Genomic DNA, 21,917 nt, shown 5'->3' with positions numbered 1-21,917 from the left:
ACTGGTACAGTGTAATTTTTTAACACCTTTTTTGCACACTTTTTAAATTAGAATCATACCTCTCCGACGGACGGTTGATGAGATAAAGGCCACATCAGCACTTACAGGAAACCCTGTATATTAATAATGAAATTTTTAATGTCATTATTTTGATGCATTATATTTCTTTACATGATTTGTATTAATAATACTTATTATATTATTTTTCGTGTAGCATTTGTATGTTTTTATCTTCGTAAATTTACTCTGTTCCAAGGTACAACAGTGCATGGTTCAAGGTATAAGACCTCTTGTTGTACATTGGAACACATTTTTGCCGTTTTAAAAATCCATATTTCATGATTACAGTAAGAAAAAAAGGTAATTTAATTTCCACTATATCTTTCATACAATATAGATACCTAAACAAATCAATTTACAGTGAAATTTTACGGTAAAAATTGACTGCGGAAAAAATGTTTGAAAAATAATGTGCCTCAAGGTGTCTGCTAAATCAACAGATTTGGGTGTAACTCATGAGCATAAGTTACAATAATTAAAAAAATGCTTTAAATTTTAGTTCATAGCCTGCATCATCGCTAGCTGAATGTACCGTGAAAACAACAAAACATTCCATTTCTAGAATTTCTTGCAATCGTGTTTCGAATATTATACGACTTTAGCTTAAAATTTGGTACATAAGAATAACTTTTTCATAGAAAATGACACAGGTAGTCCAAAATTTACTATTGTTTCCCCAATTTCGGGACACTTCCTATCAAAAAAATGTTATTAAACTTTATTCCCATGCAATTTTACAGAAAAATGCCAAGAAAAGTATTCGGGTACCTTAAAAGAAAAATGTGTGTGTTTACTTACATTCTCTTAGAAATATCTTCCATTTTTCGTTACAATTTTTTTGGGAACTTTCGAAATTTAGTTCTAACAGAATTTTGCTGGTTTTCAAATCGGGAAATCCATAAAAGTGCTTTTTGACAGCATTATATTAGTGGGTGAGTTTTGCCAAAAAAAATTGTAGGAATCGAAATAAGCGAATTTTAGATGGAATGATGTCTGGTCAGTGTTGTGGACGTGAAAAATCATCACATTCCTCTCTCATGTAGTTCGTTTCTGGATCACCAAAGGAAAATAAGGCCTAAAAATAGGTAATTTCCGTTTCGTTTCAGAACAATGTCACCCACTCTATATTGATCTTAGCTAGTTTAAGGGGAATTGCACTATGAGGAACATTTTTAGAATCTCTGCTAGGTTTAGAATTGAAAATTTCGCGGGTATTTTTTCTGCGATCTTCATCTCAAATGCAGAGGTTTCCAATTTAGGAGCTTACTTTCAAAACGGAAAATTTCCATTTTTACTAAATTTACAGTAGAAATGAAAAACCTTTTTCCCCCGGAATACGTTTGGTTTACTTACAAAAGTAGAAAATAGCCCCACAGTTAGCATAAAGAAGTGGGTATAAGAATATTTGAATATTGTGTTTATTGATAAAGAGAGTTCATCCACATTTAAATATTGGAAATGTTCCGTTTCGAAAGAAAATTAGTGAAAATGTCACCATTTCATCAAAATCGGAGCTGGTCTAAGGTTCGACCTAGACAAGTAATGTACCCTTACTACCCTCTCGTGAATAACATAAAATAATACGATCATTCCACAGTGGAAACTCCCATTTGCGGACACCTCCACCAACGGACACTTTCTTGAATTACGTCGACGGGACTCAACGTACAATGTACGAGTACAGTAGAACACGAGTTTTTCCAACTGGTGTTCCGTGGAACCCTGGGGTTCCTGACAGTTTCTTTGGGGTTCCGCATGAAGAAATGCCACGCGGAACCCTTAAAAATCCCGGAGAGAACTTTCAAAGAAGAAAAATTTCTTGTTGCTGATATTCGCAAAACTGTTCTTTGGTTTGAATTTTAACGAGAGTGCGTGTGTGTCGCGTTTAAAAAAAATACAGACCAGTTGGATGACTAATTTAGAGACTCTGAAGCGTGTGAGTGACCAAAACAGTGTGGAAGTACGCGAGTGACCAAAAGAATGACCTTTTGAGTAAGGGACGTAAACAGTAGCCAAGATGGTGTGGAAGCATGTGAACGACCGAAAGATAGCGACACAGAAACACATTTACGGTATGGAAGGCGGGGTGGGGGCAAAAAGGCTATGATCCGCGGTAGGGTGACCAGGTGAGGTGCCTGCGAAACAGGGATAAATGCCGGAAATCGTTGTTAAAAACCGGGAGAGGCCGATACAAAGGCATGTATCGGTAAACATCTCTGACCGGAGTCGCTCTGATTCAATGCGTTCTTTCTATGCGAATATAGAGTTGTTTTAATTTTATTGATATCACCGAGGGTCCAGTATGTCATAAAGATTGCCCCAGTCTTTATTTCGTCTAAATCGGGCGAGTAGAACCGAAGTTAAGAAGACTTCGCCCAGCAGCTGAATCGTTCGAATGCGTGGCAAGATGGCGGTGACCGTATGTTGATAATCACGATTCTCGCACCAAGCAACTCTAGCATGCTGTCTGGTCCACCGATTGTAATTTTCGGGAGAATAGATAAATTTTGTGATTTCGATTTGATTCCAGATTTAATTATATTATTTTAAAATCTTATCTTTTGTATGAAGAGACAATTGTTTAAGAAACAGAGCAATCCTTGGTTAAGCCGGAGTGATAACGCAACTCTGCAATGAAATTCAGCCGGTTGCGTCGTGTGCTGAGTGATGGTCAAATAAAAAGGAATGTTGACTCAACGAACGAAAAAAGAGATGATGGGTTCAGGGCTAGAGCGATCTTGATGGAGGCTCTGGATTTATCACTGCAATCTCAATTAAATTTTTCCCCCCAACAGACATCGTTTTCAAAGAAGGACATCAAAAATTCAGCGTCACTGTACAAGACCATACTGAAGAGGAACTTTCTCCGAACCATGGATTTAACCCAGCCCAGTGCAGAGAAAGAGGAATTCCTTTCCGTATTAAGATCTACAGATTCAAGATCAAAGGGATATCTGATTTTAGATGGTACTGAAGCAGGGAATGAAGTAATGAAGCAACCATCTTCTGTGTCAGGCGCAGAACAAGGGGAAACCGGTAGTGAACAACAAGGTGGACCCTACGCGTATGAGGCTGCTAAGACTATATGGACAATGCTGACAGATACGAAGAAAAACGGTAACGCCAAATCACGTAGTCGAATCCCGATGAGTGAAAGAAAGAAACTACAAGGTCTTCTAACAAGAACAATCGATGACATAAGAGACTTATGGGCGTTAATTAGCATGACACACAAGAGTGTACGAGGGAGGAATCGCTACAGAGTTCCTCTTGATGAACAAGAAATAGTTCTACAACAACTCCAGCTGCTTCTTGAAGAAATAGCGAAGCCATTAGCATTTAAACAACTACCTTCTTGCCAAGCGTTGATTGGTAAAGGCTTGACAAAATGTGATGAAGGACTGTCATCTATAGACTGCCACAAGCACAGCTCACGAGAAGCTTCGCTAATTACAACTTCTACAGTGGATACACAAACTACAACCGACCGAGAGGTAACCGAGGTGCGGAAAGAAACAAAGAGAACCTACGTCAACAGGGGATCACAAACGGAAAAAACGGATATAGCAAAGGTTCAGACATCTAGGAAGAAATTCCAGGCTCCAGTGGATAGACAAAATTCGGTAAATGTCAACATGAGCAAAAAGAATCGGAAGATATGTTTCAACCCAATAGTTTCATCGGGTCGTAAATCTCTATTAGACTTTTCTGATCTACCCACTGACGAAGGAAGTGACGTTGCAGCTGAAGTAGAATCTCGAGTGGAAGATCGATCGCCAAACCTACAGAAAACAGCTACTCAACTTGGAAATCACAAGTGCACCCTCACAACCGGAAATGATGAAAATGAGCGGCTGGATTGGTATGAACGTTCCACGATGGGGCAAGCATGCGAAGTCGATGGACAAACGTTAACTGAGAATAATCTTCAGAATAAAAACAATATGGACAACCCTAAAGATGGACAGTCCTCTGAAATCACTAGTTATAACCTATGTGAGGATGAAAACGCACACTCTGTGATATTGCCGGATGGCCATGCTAATTTAAACATTTCTGCAATAAGATCATCACAAATTTCAAATCTATCATTCTATGAGGAGGACAGTTGGAACGAAGATCAGCAAAAGCAACAAGACGTTTTGCAGTCAGCTCATAGTAACCTGGAAGGTGAAAACTGGAAGAAGGTATGCAGAAAAAATAAACGGCATCCATCAACATCGGAAGACAGCAGTAGTAAAAAAGACAATGGTTATATCTCAATAAAGCTGACGGATTTTACAACTCTCGACACGTGGCCTCCGTTAACAAAGTCCAGTGACACCTCGATAAGGCTAAAACATAAGGTAGAAAATGACAAGGCAAATTACAATCGTAATGACCAAGAACTGCAAGGTACTCAGCAATCGTGGTCACAGGTGGTAGGTGATAAGCCCTTAAAAAAGAAGAGATATGGTTATAAAGTGATGAGTGGTTCTAACAGACCACAAAATTCCATAAATGAATCTACAAACATCAGTCGAAAGGATGTATGGTACTCTCGAATAGAGAAAAATCGGAGGATAGGAGCGGTAGACAACCACATCGCAGATAAATGGTCACTACAGCCAACACGGATGAACATTGATTGGCAAGACGATTACAAGCAGGAAAGTGAACGTCAGCATCAATATGATGGAGGGAAAAACTACAAGCATGTCAGGGTTCTGGCAAAAAGACCATTTGGCGGTAGAAGAAACAACAGAGCAATGTCATCCTTCAATGGATCAAATAAACAATGGTGGTGTAACATACCAGCAGTGCAAGACAATCGCTTCCAGAGGCATAGTGACGGAAGAGCTGGGATTAGATCAGGCTACGAACTCTCAGAGAGAGGAAGATGGTCATCACAGAGTCGTCATACACATGCGAAATGGACTGTTCCCAAGGAAATAGCAAGGGGGGATTATCCCACATGCAAGGGAAGTATAGATATCAACAGGAATCACATACTGGGGACGGCTAGGTGTGATGATGGCGAAGACAGACACGATAATGCAAGAAAGACGTCATGCTGTTATTCAAGATTTGGAAGAACACATACCCAGTCATCTAGAGAAATAAACAAAGCAAAAAATAGGTGCATAGACTGCACTCTGATGAACTTGGCCCACGGTTCACAACTGAGAACAGATCATAGAACAGCCGGCAAAGAATGTACAAGCCATTTACTTGTACGGGGTCGCAGCTTGATACACTAGACCAAGAAGAGATGAGTGCTCAAATTGACGTAAACCTATTAGAAGGGGAGGCGCCCTTGCGTCTAATTCAGATTAACATGGACAGATCTAGGAACTGTACTTTTCATTTGGTGACCTATGCAATAGAACACAAGATTGATCTATTGTTGGTACAGGAGCCGTGGGTTAATCGCGGTGCTCTCCGTGGCTGGCCACAACAATGGACTATATGGAGTTCACAAGATTCTAAAAGTGCAATTATAGCTTCTTCTTCGCGGGTGCATCCAGCAACTTATCGTATAGGTAAACAACTTGTTGCCATACAGCTTAGCCTTCGACAGAGAGAAATAATCTTGGTGAGTGCCTATGCTTCTCCCTACGAGGGTTTAGACGGGGTACTACAAGAACTAGAAGAAATACATCTATCATCTACTGCTAAAGAGAAGATGTTTGCAACCGATATTAACTGTCATTCGTCATTGTGGGGCTACAAAACTACAGATGCCAGAGGCTGGAAATTACAAGAATTTCTCAGCGGTCACGGCATGTACCTATTTAACGCTGGCCAAACAAAACCTACTTACGAACTTTTTGGTACAAAAGGATGGCCGGATCTCACGTTTACCTCGTCTGAAGAATTATTTGCTCACACAGCCTGGTCAGTAGGAAACGAGGATTCGCACAGCTCGCATCGGTATATTCATTTGGACCTGCATATAGAATGTCAATCTCAACTGCAATGGCGTTATAGGACGACCACACGGAGATTAATCAGGCTCAAGACACACACCAGGCCAATGTTAACCGATTTTGCACAGCAGCTGCGTATGACACACACGGAAGAAGACCTCAATGCAACTGTGGACACCTTTATGGAAGTGTTGCAGTCTGCTTGCGTAAATATACTGGGACGTGCTCAAAAACATAACGAAAAACTTCCCAACTGGTGGACACAGGACTTAGCCATTCATAGAAAGAGGGTTCGAGCCTTGGAGAGAAAATTTCTCAAGGCTAAAGGTAAGTTCAAGGGTGAGGCCCATACGATTTACAAAAAGGCTAGAGCAGAATATCTAAAGAAGGTTAGGAAAACTAGGAACGACTGCTGGACAAATTTTTGCGCTGCTGAAAATAATCCTTATGGGATCGCATACCGTTCTGTTTTCAAAAGCAAGAGAGTACCGCCTCAAGTTTTGATGATGCAAAGCGGGAGTCACAATTCCACAATCTTGGAAGCGGCGGAGCAGCAACTCGATACGATTTACCCAGATCCTACGGACACAATATCCTTGGTAAAACCAATTAGAACTGGTATCCCAGATGACGAGCAAATTACAGTGGAAGAGATCAGGAGTATTGTCACAAGGTTGAAGAATAGAAAAGCACCTGGCTTTGATAATATTAGTGTTCCCATACTGAAGACATTATTCGAAGCCAATGCCGAATCGTTTACTGAAATTCTCAACAGGTTCCTGGAATTATCTCTCTTTCCTAAACATTTTAAAAAGGGGAAGCTCCTGCTATTCCTTAAGAAAGATAAAGACCCACAATTGCTACGGTCATATCGTCCGATTTGCCTACTACCCACTCTAGGTAAGGTCTACGAGAAAGTTATAGTGCAAAGACTTATGTATCAATTGGAGTGCATGAACTGGCTAAGTCCTCTACAATTTGGATTTCGTGCTGGAGGGTCAGCTGAGAAAGCTATAGATTCACTGTTGCAAGTAATTGTCGGTATGCATCAACAAGGCTATCAGACGGCGATAGTCACGATAGATATTCGTGGAGCCTTCGATTCGCTGCGCCATGAAATAATTATCAATCAACTTCGCCAACTGCCACTTCCTGGAAACCTGACGCGAGTTATTGAGAATATGCTTTCAGACAGATATATAATGATGTCCACAGACGGAGGAATAGCCATGAAAAAGCAGATGAAAGGGTGTCCACAGGGCTCATGCAGCGGCCCCTTGATGTGGTCACTTGTCCTCAACACGCTTTTACAGATTAACTGGGGCCCGCGGGTATATATACAGGCATTTGCCGACGATCTGGTATATGTTATATCCGGCGAAGACCATATAGCAATAACGGATGAAGCACAGACAGTGTTCGAAAAATTGAGCATTTGGCTGGCTAATAATAAACTTCAATTGGAAGTAGAAAAAACCCGCTTCTTGTGGCCGCACCCAAAGAAAAAGATGAAACCTAAGATCTACATTGAAGGTATACGAATTCGACCGTCTCAGATAATACGATACCTTGGTGTGTACTTTGATAGTAAATTGAACTTTATGGCGCACATCCAAAAACAGGTCGACAAAGTAAATGGCACACTGCAATTACTGCGCAGATTGGCCGGATCGAAATGGGGAATGCAGCGAGCCTTTCGCAACATCTTATATAAGACTATTGTACAAAGGCAACTTTCATATGGATGCGCCACTTGGTATCAGCACCCAACTCAAAAACAAAAGAGAGCTCTGGATATCGCACAGCGTCCCTTTCTTCTATATGTTACAGGAGCATACGTTACAACCGCGAACGAAGTTCTGTATGTGGCTACAGGCAACCCAGCTTTGAGTATTTACATGGAGTACGAGGCTCTTAAGAACAGACTGCTACATCTTGAAAAGGACATAATATTGGACGAGCAGAGAATTTCGTCAAACCAATTTGAGCAGCGGCATAAGCAATGGCTGTTTCATCCAAGCAGACATCTCACCAAGTCTCAAATAATGCCATTTGGTATTGATAATATAGATTCCTTGGGCTCTAAGAAAATATTCACTGATGGCTCTAAAACAGAAACGGCTACTGGCTGCGCGTATGTGGTACTAGCGGAAGATGGTTCAATAGAGGAGCAATGGAGTCGAAGGTTAGCTAAAGAGAATAGCGTATTCCAAGCCAAAATTTTTGCGATACTCAATGCTGTTAAACGTGCGGGAGAGATGCTTTGTCCAGTAACAATCTTGACAGATAGCGCATCTGGCCTCCTAGCCATACAAGATCCTCGTTCACCTAACCCTGACGTACGAAGTATTCGTCTTATCCTACGCGCTCATGACAACATAAGGTTAGTCTGGGTCAAAGCGCACGTTGGTATTGCTGGAAATGAAAAAGCGGATCAACTTGCCAAGGAAGCGACAACATTGAAAGACTTGGTTGTTCTACCTTGGCCGAGGAGTCATGCCCGTAATATCTTGAAAGACAGAATGCTTCATCTTTGGCAAGTTGAATGGAACAAGAACTCAACGAAAGACGTCTACAAGATACAACGTCGAGTGGCTTTGCGCAAGTGTGTATGGCCGCGTACAAAAACAATCCTTTTAACTGAGCATGGTCCATTTCCGACATACTTGCAGCGCTTTGGACGATCATCTCACAATGCTTGTAAGTGTGGTGCTACGGGCTCGCTATGGCATTACGTCTGCCAATGTCCACACACATCAGCGTTTCATTTTGGTCAGATGTCACAAAGTCAGATGACGGCATTCAAAAGAAGAATACTAAAAAGTCCGATGAACTTCTCACGCATTCAAAATTTGATTCAATTTTTAGACCGTAACCTATATTTGCTGCACGACAAGATGGGTGGACTACGGAAGAAGCAGGATGAATTTCAGCCTTCCAGACCAGTAAAGCTGATACCAGGGAGAGTCTACAACTTGCGGCCACGTAGGGGTACCGGAAATTCACGAAACTGATACGTCGTTGAACGGTGAACTTTATTGGAGAAACTATAAACACTTAACATGTTAACGTTGTGAATCAATGCACCCCATAATCCAGCTAGCCAGCCGATGTAGCTTCGGGAATGATGAAATCTCCTAATTGCCCAGGAGAATTAAGACGTAGGATGCTTATGGAACAGGAATGTGTTCCTAGAATGAGCTAAAACATCTGGGTGTCCGAACATTGGCTGACTTGGACACTTGGACCAGGACATGTGACGCAAACATGACATCGATTCGTCGTTGTACGGCCTACATGACTAGTGACATCCAACGAACGCGGACGGACCGCCACCAACGGAATTTGATTATCGAGTCTGGACGTGCCCCAAGGACGATATAATATCAATTTAGATTTCGATTCTTAGATCATGATTTATCATAATTATTTCGTTGATTTATGCTCCTGTAATTGGATTTGTTATTCTGTTATACAAACTTATATAGATATATATACATATACATATTTAATAAAATTCCGGATGCACCCATCTTTCGGGAACGCTTTGATATCTCCTTGAGATGGGAAGCGGGGTGTGTCCGGTCCTTCAATGTTAAAAACCGGAACATTCTTAAAACTCCCATTGCGTTGGTATTACAGTGTAAAATTGAAAACGAAATGTATAGTAGAATCCGAAATATCCGGCCTGATGAGGTGGAAAAGCGGGCCGCCGGATAAAGGAAAAGCCGGAGTTGTATAAATGCTCACTTCCTACCCCCATCGTACCACTACTAAACCAGACATGCACCTCGTCCATATTCCTCTGAGGAACCTCTAACGAATTGGTACATGTTGGAATGTGGGTGTATATACAGTGAACTTTCCATGAAGTTTGTTTCTGTGTAATGCCTGTTATTTGTAGTGCTGCCATCTGCAATCATTTTTGTAAACTATGAGTTTTTTCCTCAACTCACTGAGCATGAAGTGTAATGAATGAATAATTGTAACGTTGTAGGCCCCTGTTGCTCTCTGCGGCGAGGCTTTTCAACGGGGGAGATCAGCTCGAAGTTCGGAACCGCAGAAAACCAACTTCAGCCGATCACCACTGCGGCGACGGTGGGTTTGAACCCGGATCCTCGCGAAGCGAGTCTGTCAATATGACCACTCAACCACCACAGCGGTACCCCCACCGTACCATCAACGCGATACCATTTTAATGCCAAAAACCGCTCCTATTAATATTTCGTGACCTCTTGGTACAGGTCAGTACTTATGCAGGACTGGCATGAGCGATCCTACTGAGCACTCGCTTTCCTGTAGTAGAGTTTTTCTGTAATGATGGCACACGAACGGAACCAAAACGTACCTCCCACCTTATGTCTAAGATGACGAGGTGACCTTGACTAGGTTGCGTATCGTTCTTCACAGATTCCCGTCCATCTCGGGAACGATTGTGCCGTCAAACCGAAAGATATCCAAGCCACATTGCGGTATGGCAATATGGGCTGATTGTCCTCACGGACTGGATACCTCTGGCAATTCATTTATATAAAAGACATTTACATCACAAAATTCATTACAATCATAGCAAGTATGACATCATTATCTAAGTATAAAATCAGTTGCTAGACACAGCCATCGGAAATCAAACATATAATACTGTATCGCACATTAAATCTTGATTCGAATATAAAATCCTAAATCGCATATTGAAATCAATAATGAATCAGGTATAAAATTCTGATCTTCATCTTCAATTTAAACCGTTCGATTTCTACGACATTATACTCGTCTTGTGCCATCAATCAGTTTTCTTTATAGTTGATCGATCAGTTTCTTTTTTCTTTGTGAACGCCGAGGTGGGGCAGTTCATACTTGTGTGTGCAGCTGTGGTGGTCCGGGTTTGAACCCCACCGTCGCCGCAGTGGTGGTCGGCTGAAGTTGGTTTCCCGTGGTTCCCAACTTTGAGGCGCAAATGCGAGCCGATCTCGCCACAGAGAGCAACAGGCCTACAACGGTAAATTATTCAATCATTACACTTCACTCATAGTCAGAAAAACTGTTGGTAGATGGCAGCACACTACACATAACAAGCATTACACAGAAACAAACTTCACGTCAGGATTCACTACACGCACATTCCCGCATGTACCCATCCGTTAGAGGTTCCGCAGAGGAATATGGACGAGGTGCATGTGTGGTGTGGTAGTAGTTTGTACTTGTGCTATTGGCTGATATGGCGTCTGTGGATCACTTTGTCTTCATTGTCTTCTATCCATCTAATTATTTTCTTGACATTATTCACTCTACTTTTCTTTTTTAAAATCTCTCTGATCCAGAGTGTGGCGTTTTTAGCAGCGGGTCCACCCTTGTGCTTTAATTTAATTATTTGTGTAGTTATTTACCTGTTATTTCCATTGTGCAGTTGATTTACATGTTGTCGAGTAATGGATGGGAGTGCCGATTACACCATAAAGGCAATGATCTGCATAATATTTTGATTAATTGTGTGCCATTGATTGTCACTGCTTTGGCTATGGTGTCTGTTTTTTCGTTCCCCATCCCCCACTCACCCTCATGCGCTTTGATCCAAGGTATGCGAATCCATGGGCTCTTGTGGAGGACCTGCGGAATATCCCTAGCCATGGATGGCCATCGGGTTTTGTATTGTGTGCATACTTGAAGGGCTATCGCTATAGATTATAGTTGCTTGTTGGGGCTCTGGAAACAATTGTGACAGTCATGCATACGAGTCAATGATAGTGCATGTTCTCCGCACACTGCCTTCGTTCGCCGATGCACCTCGCGAACCCCAACTCCTTCTGTCGCTAAAAAAATGAACAACATCACGTTGCTCTTCTTTACTCGCAAACATTTCACAGACGCGCGTGAAAAAGCAACCGATTGTTCTGCCGACTGTTGGCCGACCACCAGAACATATCACGTAATTCCGAGCGACTTCTTAGGGCAAATGTATTCACCAGTAGGGGGTTGCCTACCTTACCTTCACTCTACCTCTACACAAAAACTCCACCACACTCATACAAAAATAGACAAAGTTTTAACCCTGTTCCATTTTCATTTGATCCACCCTTACACATGCGCCAGAGGACGTAAATCACTGATGTACACTGAAATTCCCAGATTTAAAACTTCAAGGAACCGTCAAACTGCATCATTGCCATGTCTATGCAGTAATAAAAAAAATTAAATGCCAATAAATTAGAATTTGGATGAGTTTTTATGAATTTAATATAGGATAAACTCCTATATTAAATAAAAAAGCGCCGATTATTCGATGAAAACACTAAACTAGACATTTCTGTGGATTTTAATGTTGCCATAACATGTTACTATGATCATGAAGACACACACGCAAAAAAACTTAAGGGACCGCTTAATAATTCTAAGAAAAAAAAAGATAATAAATTTCCAAGAATATAAGCATCACCATGATAAACGAATTGGACCCTATCTGGGGATAGACCCCCCCTCTTATCAGCACACCGCAGACTCACGGAAAATGAAACGTCTGAATATTATCTTACAAAAAGATGGAGATCATTGCACATCTTTCTTTCGGGGGGAAAAAAAAAACAACAGAGAAAAATGGCTTCCGAAAAGAGGATGTTGTAGCTCCATAGAATACAAGTCGAAACCTTGTGTATGTGTCGTTGCAATCAGTTCTTGTCATACCAAAACCTGAGGTCGCCGAAGAAGGATATAAGCCTTAATCCCCAAGCGATTCACTGGGAAGCAATAAACTTTGAGGAGCATGACGTGTAATATAATGTAACAGGAAAATCTCGGTTGTGGCCCCTCTCGTCCATTCATCACTCGAACATTTTCCTCTCTCTTACACTTTTTTACTTTCTTATATTTTATCCCAAAGATAACTTTCTCCGTGGCAAGAATCTTTGGCAGATATTTAAGTGGATCGCTAAGCGCGGTTAATGTATCTCCGTAACCGCCGCAAAATAAAATGATCCGTCCGATTCTTTTCATCTTATGTAATGTCACAATTTTCGATGAAACATTGCGTACAGGGTGTCCTGTAAGCGCTAATTCGGCCTTTATATCATCAATCGTCCGTCGATGAGGTAGTCTCCGTTTAAAAAATGCTGGAAACGTGTTCAAAAATTACCCTGTGCCAGTTTTGAGAGCGGCTTGAGGTGACCACCGATGGACAGCGAATTCATTTCCAACCCATCTATCTATTGGCATGCATGAATGAACGCCAGAACTTTGTCCCTGGACTTATCCCGTTGCCGAGACCCTCTTCCATCCCAGCTTCGTGACGGAGTCTGGAACTCCCTAATGGCAGTAAATTGCAATATAGCGATATGGCTAGAGTTGGTGCTTGGTAAAGCAGTTTTGAGACTGAAAATGCAGTGTGTAACGAAACAGAAAAATCTAAATTTTCAGTAGTTTTGAGAGCGAAAATGCACGAAACAGAAAAATCTAAATTTTTATAGCGTCCCCATGTGCTCTAACTTCCAATTGGAAAGTTGTTCTAATTTTCAAGTTTCTAAGTGCAATATTCGCTGAGATATTCGAATTTGGAGAAAAGTTGGGAAAAGACAGCATAAAAATAAGGGGAAAGGGGCGTTTTTTCGTTGGTTTTTGCTGTTCTTTCATAACTTTTCTCAGATTTTTGAACTCAAATATCTTAGCGAATATTGTACTTGCAAACATGGAATTTTTTTCTGCCGGCCTCAGAGATACAGGACAACCACTTTCCAATTGGAAGTTAGTGGTCAAGAGGACCGTTTAAAAATTTAGATTTTTTTTAATTTTCTGAAACACCAGTTTCGCTGTCAAAACTGGTACAGGGTAATTTTTGAACGAATTTTTAGCATTTTTTAAACTGAAACTCTACCCCTCTACGACGGACGGTTGATGAGATAAAGACAGCATAAACACTTACAGGACATCCCCTGAATAAGTCATACCTTGAATATTTATTATCTTACTCATACATATTTTAATGTGCATGTAAAAGAAACCCTGGAAATACCTTTAAAAAAGCAAATTATTCAAATAAAGCGCATTTTTACAATAACTGTAACAGAAAATATTTCTACAATTTTCTCATGAGGTGTTTCGCAAAAAACAAGAAACAGTTGCGAATATTAATTTCCATAAATGCGGGAATATAGAGTGGTTACAAATAAACTCACACTACTCAGACATTTGTAGCGCCCCTTCTGATGAAGGTACATGTACCATGGGGGGGGGGGGAAGAAAGGTTCAATATTAAAAAAAAGAGTTAAATTTTTACCACCAGATGGAAAAGTGGTGCTTTTTTATTACAGTTATTTTTCCCCCATGGTCCAAATAACGCTTAGCATGCAAAGTTTCAATGAAATACGTCCACCACAACGGGAGTACGTTGGTCGGAGTAGTGTCCGTATATAGTAGGGAGCATTAAATGCGGGTTTAAACAACACCCCCCTAAAGCAGGCATCGTCAACCCGTTGCTCGCGAGCACCCTGAGTGCTCGATGATGCTCGTGTCCGATTTTGTGTTCGCGAGCACTTGATCAACGTTTCGTATATAAACCGCCTTGTACAAATTGCATTTAATTATTAAAATCATTCGAATTTCATGCATTCGTTATGTCAAACATGACGTAAGAGTGCTCTTCGTTTGATGATGGGTACAGGCAGTGCTCGCGACTAGAAAACGGTCGAAGACCTCTGCCCTAAAGATACCCCCCCCCCAATTTTCATTAGGGGATATTGGTTCAACTCAAATTTTAATGCTCTTATTCCTAACTTTCCTCCATTTTTAAAATTCGGATATCTCAGTGACTATTGCACTTAGAAACGCGAAATATTTTCAGTTGGCTCCAGGAGATACAGAGCAAAACAACTTTTAATTTGGTTCTTGGACACAATACAAAGCTTATTTTTCTTTGCTTTTGAATAACTATACAACCTCTTGATATTTTTCCTAATTGGAAGTTTACCTCTAGGATCAACGGTTCACCGACAAAATGTCATACAGCCTGTTACCTATGCACCTCTGTATATGTAGGGGTTCTCAAACTCCCCCCGCGGTACCCAGACAAAGCTTGTCGGTGAACCAGGGTGCCACGGCGCACAGCCTGAGAACCCCCTATATATATAGTTGACCGTTTTCTTCATCCACCACCACATTCTAATGTGTGAACTCTCAATAGTTTGGGTTAAATCTAGGAAAAAAACGGTACTTTTAATTCCTCACTCTCAAGGCCTTTTTAGGTCCAATGTGAGTTGATCTCAAATCAAACGGCGCAGCGTCATCTATGAACAAATTTTAAACTTTATTTTCTTACATAAAATTCTCAATTGCGACTGGCAATACATCATCATAATACTGTATTATCTTTCAGAATTAAGAATAATTATTATTCTCTGGGGTCTATCTGGCTGTATATACACATCAAAAATATATCAATTCATAAGTTGAAAAGGTAATTCTGATTGACATTGGCTAAACAGATGTGCGACTAATCAATACAGTTCATTAGGGAAACTTTTTGAGAGAGTGGTAGCCATCAGACTACACAAATTTGTAGAGGACAATAACATTATCGGTCCAGAGCAGCACTCAATTATTGCGGTTCGTAGAACGAATTCAAGAAGCCAAAATTTATAAAGACACTGCAGCAGTAGCTTTTTTCGATTTGAAGAAATCTTTTTGATAAAGTTTGGCACAATGGGCTGCTGTTTAAGATGATTCGCATGGGAATGCCGTACAACATCATCAAATTTGTGAGCAATTATCTCGACTCGCGCTCCTTCCGAGTACAGATAAATGACTCAATATCTAATTCTAGACAGATTCGTTCATCAATTGCTCAGGGAAGTGTGTTAGGTCCCACCGCTAAGGGTTTCACCGCTTTTTATGCCGACGATAGTGCCCTTTGTTGCACAGATAAGGACCCTGGCAAGGCCCTTTCAAACTTGCAAGAAATGGTAAGATTGGTCAAACGCTGGTGTGTGCGAACCCGTGTTGAACTGAATGCAGATAAAGCCTAATTCATGTGGTTCACTAACAAGTCCTCATTACCACAACAAGCACACATAGAGGTACAAGGAGCTATAATCAACCCAGTCATTCACAATAAATATTTGGGGGTGATAATGGACAAGAGATTCAGTTTCTCCCGGAAGTGTGTTGATGCCATCCGTAGGGCGACCGTGGCCTCGGTCATGCTCAACAGACTAAGCCACAGGCACTCAAGTCTTTCAATTCGAAATAAAATTATTCTGTATAAGATGGCAATTAGACCGATTCTTCTGTATGCTGCGCCTGTCTGGTTGTTCTCGAAGAAAATGAATATCATCGCTCTGGAGAGATTTCAGAACAAGACTCTGAGGAGATACACCGGACTACCTTGGTACGTTAGAAACGTTAATATCAGACGTGATTCCGGAGTAGATGATGTAACGTCACATGCAAAGAATCTGGCAAAGAACGTATTTGATAAATTGAACGATTCTGAATTTCCACACCTTGCGGAGATTTCATCATACGACAGTAGACACAAAGCACGATTAAAAAGACCAAAAAACTTTCTACACATGCCTCGACCTGTGTTGCCAGGTCTATGAACATTTGAAAACTACGAAATTATATCTCGGCTCTTGAAAGCCGAGCTTGAAAGAAAAAAAAAACCCCTTGGGTCTCAGGTGAACCTACGTCTTCACACATCTTATTAGAATCTAACTATCATTGCAAAGCGCACTACTGCACAGGAATTGGCAGAGTCATGATGAAGGGGGTTTGATGGATTATAACTATCCATTGGAACCCGTTCCACCAATTACGGTCTTCGGTGACTGATCAATGCTGATTCAAGTGTAAAATATGGTTCTTGACTCGATCATTCGAAGTCTCGACTTGATCTACACTCATTTTGTTTAAACCGCAGGGTCGTCTTAAGAACGTCATGGACCCTACCTGGCGAGTTCTCGAAAATTTTAACTGGTTCTTATTTTTGTGAGGTGAGCAGTGCCGTTGTAGTAGGTTGTATTTGTATTTTAGCCGAAAGTAGGACTTGGTGGGATATTGCATCTTCTTGTGGACGAAGTACAGTTTCTAAAATTTATTGTTTTGAGTAGCATTGTATTTATGGTAGCGTTGTTCTTTCATCATATACTATTGATCAGAACCAGATACCTCGTACGGTTCGTATAAGGGTGAGACTAGCAGGGCCCCGGCAATTTTTTTTTTTTTTGTTTGCTATTCACTATCTATGTTGAATAGTCTTGTTAAGAGCCTGAAAAAAAGATTACAGTCTAGAAAAACCATTCCTACTGACTCAAACTAAATTAGCAGTACGGAATATGATCGGACTAGCCCGATTATTAGTTAACCTATTTACGTTCAAAACTGCGTAAAATAGGAGAATGAAACTTCCAGATACTCTGCAAGTGTAGGGATACTTTAGATAAGGGTTCACACACAACCACCGGTCAGTGGGCTAAATGCGGTCTGCCGAGGGGTTTCATCTGGCCCGCGCGCGAAGGTGTTCCGGTAAAAAAATTCAGTAATCAAAGTTTGCCCATACATACAGTATATATCCTTCATGAAAATATGAGGAATAATACTGGTCATCGCCGAAAAAATTGCCAAGGGTATGTCTATTTCATAATTATGGATAAATAAATTGTCAAAAAGTAAGTAAAGTTGATAATTATTCATCCAAAAAAATTGTCGATGTAAGTGAAGTTGCTAATTATGCAGCCAAAGAAATTGTTAAAAGAAGGAAAATTGCTAATTATATATAAGCCCAATAAATTATCAAAAGAAGAAAAATTGCTAGTTATAGATAAAAAATTGCAAAGGGCAAGTAAAGTAGCTAATTATAGCCAAAAAATTGTCAAAGGTAACCAGTTGTTAAAGATGAAAGTTGCCAAATATTGTTAAAATTGTGGAAAAATCACCAATGGCGGGAAAAATATATATCTACTGCATTGATTAAAATGAAATCCACCAAAAAAATGTGTTTGACAAATATATGAAATGAGTATGTTTATCGGACTATAGTTAATTGTGATAATTATCACCTCAAGAAAATCAACTAAATTCTGTTGAAAATCGGGACGGAAATGTCCCATGCTTGTTGAATAGTCACCTCATATATTTCAGTTTCTGCCGGCCCCCCCCTCCTTAAGTGGCAGAAGTACAACATATCTGGAACGCGGATTCAAAACGTTGTGCACCCTTGAGAAGGACCAATCAAATTGTAATTATATAAGCTTTACATTCTCGTGCCTTTCCTAAGAACACTATTCTTTTGGGTGGGCTGAACGGGACTGCACAATAGACAGCCTCCTAACTCGACAGCAGCAGCTCGTAACGAAATTAGCCTCTAGATGGCAACATAGAACGAAACGACGAACCTCTGCGCTAATTATACGTAGTACAGACGACTGGATACCAAGCGAAGATAATTGGAGGCTAATTTCGATTACGAGCTGCTACTTAGCACACTATTGCGCAGTCCCCGTTCAGCCGAAAGGAACACAGTGTTCTTAGGGAAGGAAATGTGTGTCCTCTGCCGTTTAATGGTAGAACACGCGTCCGGAAAGTGTGAGGTTGGTGGTTCCATTCCCCATAGAGGAATGTGACTTTTCTTTCCAAATAATCTTCGCTTGGCATCCAGTCGTCTGTACTTCGTATACGACAGTAGGGTTCTGAGGTACGGATACATTGAGAAGTAAATTATTTCAGAATTGCCGAAGTATTATAATTACAGAAGCGTTTAAAGTGATTTCAGATTAAAATCAGTCTCAAAATTAATAAAACAGAACTTTTCAGAATTAGTGAAAAAAATTATTTCAAAATTTATAATTATTAAAAGAGAAATAATTTCAGAATGAATAAAAGTCTTCCATTGTTTTTGTCCCTGTTTAACTCCGGGGGCCCCATCGGCTTCAATTAAGGTGTCACTGAATTACATGAGTTGTTGGTGGCCCGCGGGCATCTCGGGAAGTTTCAATTTGGCTCAAGAATCCTTGGATGTACGTGGATTTTTACGGCCCATCTCGGAAGCAAGCCCCTGCGACTCAAATTCGGGTCGTGACCCATAGCTCAAGAATCCCTGGATGTGTAAGTGGATTTTTTTTACCCATTTAAGAAGCCCTAACGAATCAAATTTGGGTCGTGACCATAGCTCAAAAACTCCGGCTTTAAGTGGATGTTTACTACTCCTCCGAGAAGCCCCAGCGAATCAAGTTTGTGTCGGGCTCAAGTTTGCAGGGGCTTCCAAATTTGGTCATAAAAATCCATTTGCAGCTACGGGGTTCTTGAGCTACGGTCACGACCCAAACGTGATTCGCAGGGGCTTTCCGGATGAGCAGTAAGCATCTACTTACAATCAAGGTTTCTTGAGCTACGGTCACGACCGTAATCAAGGGTTTGGGACCATAGCTCAAGAATCCTTGGCTGTAAGTTGATGTTTACTACTCCTCCAGGAAGTCCATGCGAATCAAGTTTGGGTTATGTCCCATACCTCAAGAATCCCTCCCTCCATGTAATGCCGTCTTAACGCATGGGCAAATCCGAGCACGGCCCGGGGGCCGCAAGACAACAGGGGCCTCAGAAAAAAGAGAAGTAGTTGAATTTTTTGAGAATTTTCCAGGTAGAACCTCAGGAAAATCACTTGGCCCGGAGGTCCATAATGCACTTATGAATCGGCCCTGCCTCGATGTTTCTGGATTTTTATGATCCATCTCGGCAGCCTCTGCGAATCAAATTTGGGGAGTGACTGTAGCTCAAGAACCCCTGGCTTTAAGTGAATGTTTACTACTCTTCAGGGAAGCCTTTGCGAATCAAGTTTGAGTTGCGACCCATAGCTCAAGAATTTCTCGCTGTAAGTGAATTTTTATGATCCAATGATCCATCTCGGAAGCCCGTGCGAATCACGTTTGGCCCTGGCTTTGAGTGGATATTTACTATTCCTCCAGGAAGCCCCTGTAAATCAAGTTTAGGTCGTGACCCATAGCTCGAGAATCCCTTGATGTCAGTGGATTTTTATGACCCATCTCGGAAGCGAATCAAGTTTTCAAGGGCTTTTTCGAGTTGGGTAAAAATTCACTTACAGCTTGGGGTTCTTGGGCTACGGTCACGACCGTAATCAATGGTTTGTGACCATATCTCAAGAACCCTTGGCTGTAAGTGAATGTTTACTACTCATCCGCGAAGTCCCTGCGAATTAAGTTTGGGTCGTGACCTAAACTCAAGAACCTCTGGCTGTAAGTGGATTTTTATGACCCAACTCGGAAGCCCCTGCGAATCAAGTTTGGGTCGTTACCCATAGTTCAAGAGTCCCTGACTGTATGTGGATTTGTATGGCCCATCTCGTAAGTCACCTCAAATTAAGTTTCGATCGTGATCCATAGTTCGAGAATCCCTGGTGGTTAGTGAGTTTGAACGACCCATCTTGAAGTCGCGGTTACCCATGTTTGGGTCGCACCTCATGGGTCAAGAACCCCTGGCCTATGTTAACTGTTGAAGGAAAAAAATCACCATTATCATGAAATTCAAATGCATGTTTGATTCGACATGAAATGCTGGTGGTTACCAATGAGGGGTACCGTGTCTGAAGTCGGCGGCATGCTTTCTCCAATGACCATTAGGAAGACAGTTATTGAGAGAAGCGTGGTAATGCCGAGAGTGACTTTCTCTCCAGAATCGGATGGCATGTAGAAGCTCAGGGGTGCGATTCCCGTGATGAGCACACAGGGCAGTACCAGGGTGAAGACGTAGAACAGGGGCCTCCTCCTTATGACTATGGAATACGTTATGTCCGGGTAAGGTTCCTTGCAGCAGCTGTAGAAGACCTCGTTCCGTGTCACTACCATCTTGACGAGGTCCCATTCCCCGCTCTCGACGAAATTCGACAAGTCACCTTCTTCGGTCTGGATGACGAGGTTGAGCTGAAAGTAAACGCGAGAATTCACGTGAATTGCATGTATCGCAATAATTATCTGAATTGCGTTGGTACATTCAAGAGTATAATATGCTGCGGTAAATGAGATAAATCCGGATATTATGCATAGGTTTTTGGCCAGATTTCTTTAATTCATCCCTCTCGCTGGCGATTATGCATAATAAAAATGTGCGGTTGATTACGTCATACTACTACTTAACCGCACCTCGTACACATTCCTCTGTGGAATGTGTGTAGTGAACCTAACGTGAAGTTTGTTTCTGTGTGATGCTTGTGGTGCTGCCACCTGCCGTCAGTTTTTATAACTATGAGTGAAGTGTAATGATATGAAACTGAATTGAATCCAGAGTGAAGTGTAATGGTTACGAAATTGTTGATTCTGAAATTGTACCTCGATATAATGAACAAATATCTAACAAATTTCACGATTGTACCACGATATAACGAGCTCTCAATTTAACAATTTTTTTGAGTTTTCTGCGTAATCAGACCCAAAGTATAACGATAACGTCTTATTCAACGTGTTTTACAATTGGACCACAATATAATTAACCCCGAATTCTTCACCTCGATATAACGAACTCCTTCCTAACAAATGTTACGATCGCACCCAGATATAATGAACTCTCATTTAACAAATTTCACTGTCGTACCCGGACATTACATATCATTTTATTAAATTATCATTATGCGTAATTTTTTTAGCATTAACCAAATTTACCGACGACAATTTGGTATTATGCATAATAACCGGTAAAAGTGATGATTTTAAAAAAAATTTAATTCAGGGTTCGGACAAATAACGGTCTATGTTGCATTTTTGTGAAATCGGGTTTTCGACTGAATAATGTTCCACATAGCTTCCGGTTTGGCGTTTCCTCAAATTAGTTCCTGCAGAAACTCACACATTTCGTTGTTATGGCATTATGCAGAAGCAATCGTGGTTTTATAATTGGAACAACGGTCAAAGTTCCCAGTGCGTTTCAGTCGCCTTCACAGACGGAAAAACGGTCTATGTT

The 21,917-nt window shown here is 41.0% G+C and overlaps 1 protein-coding gene across 1 annotated transcript in view; it reads right to left on the bottom strand.

Annotated features, from left to right (window-relative positions):
• Nucleotides 1-21,917, bottom strand: part of LOC149065952 (neuronal acetylcholine receptor subunit alpha-10-like) — a 114,061-nt gene that overhangs the window by 25,975 nt on the left and 66,169 nt on the right. Inside the window, exon 7 of the mRNA XM_089253294.1 lies at nt 20,530-20,884. Within this exon, the coding sequence (XP_089109420.1) occupies nt 20,530-20,884 (355 nt within the window). The remainder of the gene's footprint in view (nt 1-20,529; nt 20,885-21,917) is intronic.

Source organism: Pholcus phalangioides, unplaced genomic scaffold, assembly GCF_987345545.1.
Source record: "Pholcus phalangioides strain wild (caught in Gottingen) unplaced genomic scaffold, Ppha-v1.0 ptg000036l_1, whole genome shotgun sequence".
NCBI lineage: Eukaryota > Metazoa > Arthropoda > Arachnida > Araneae > Pholcidae > Pholcus > Pholcus phalangioides.
This window is presented reverse-complemented; position numbering and strand designations above follow the sequence as displayed.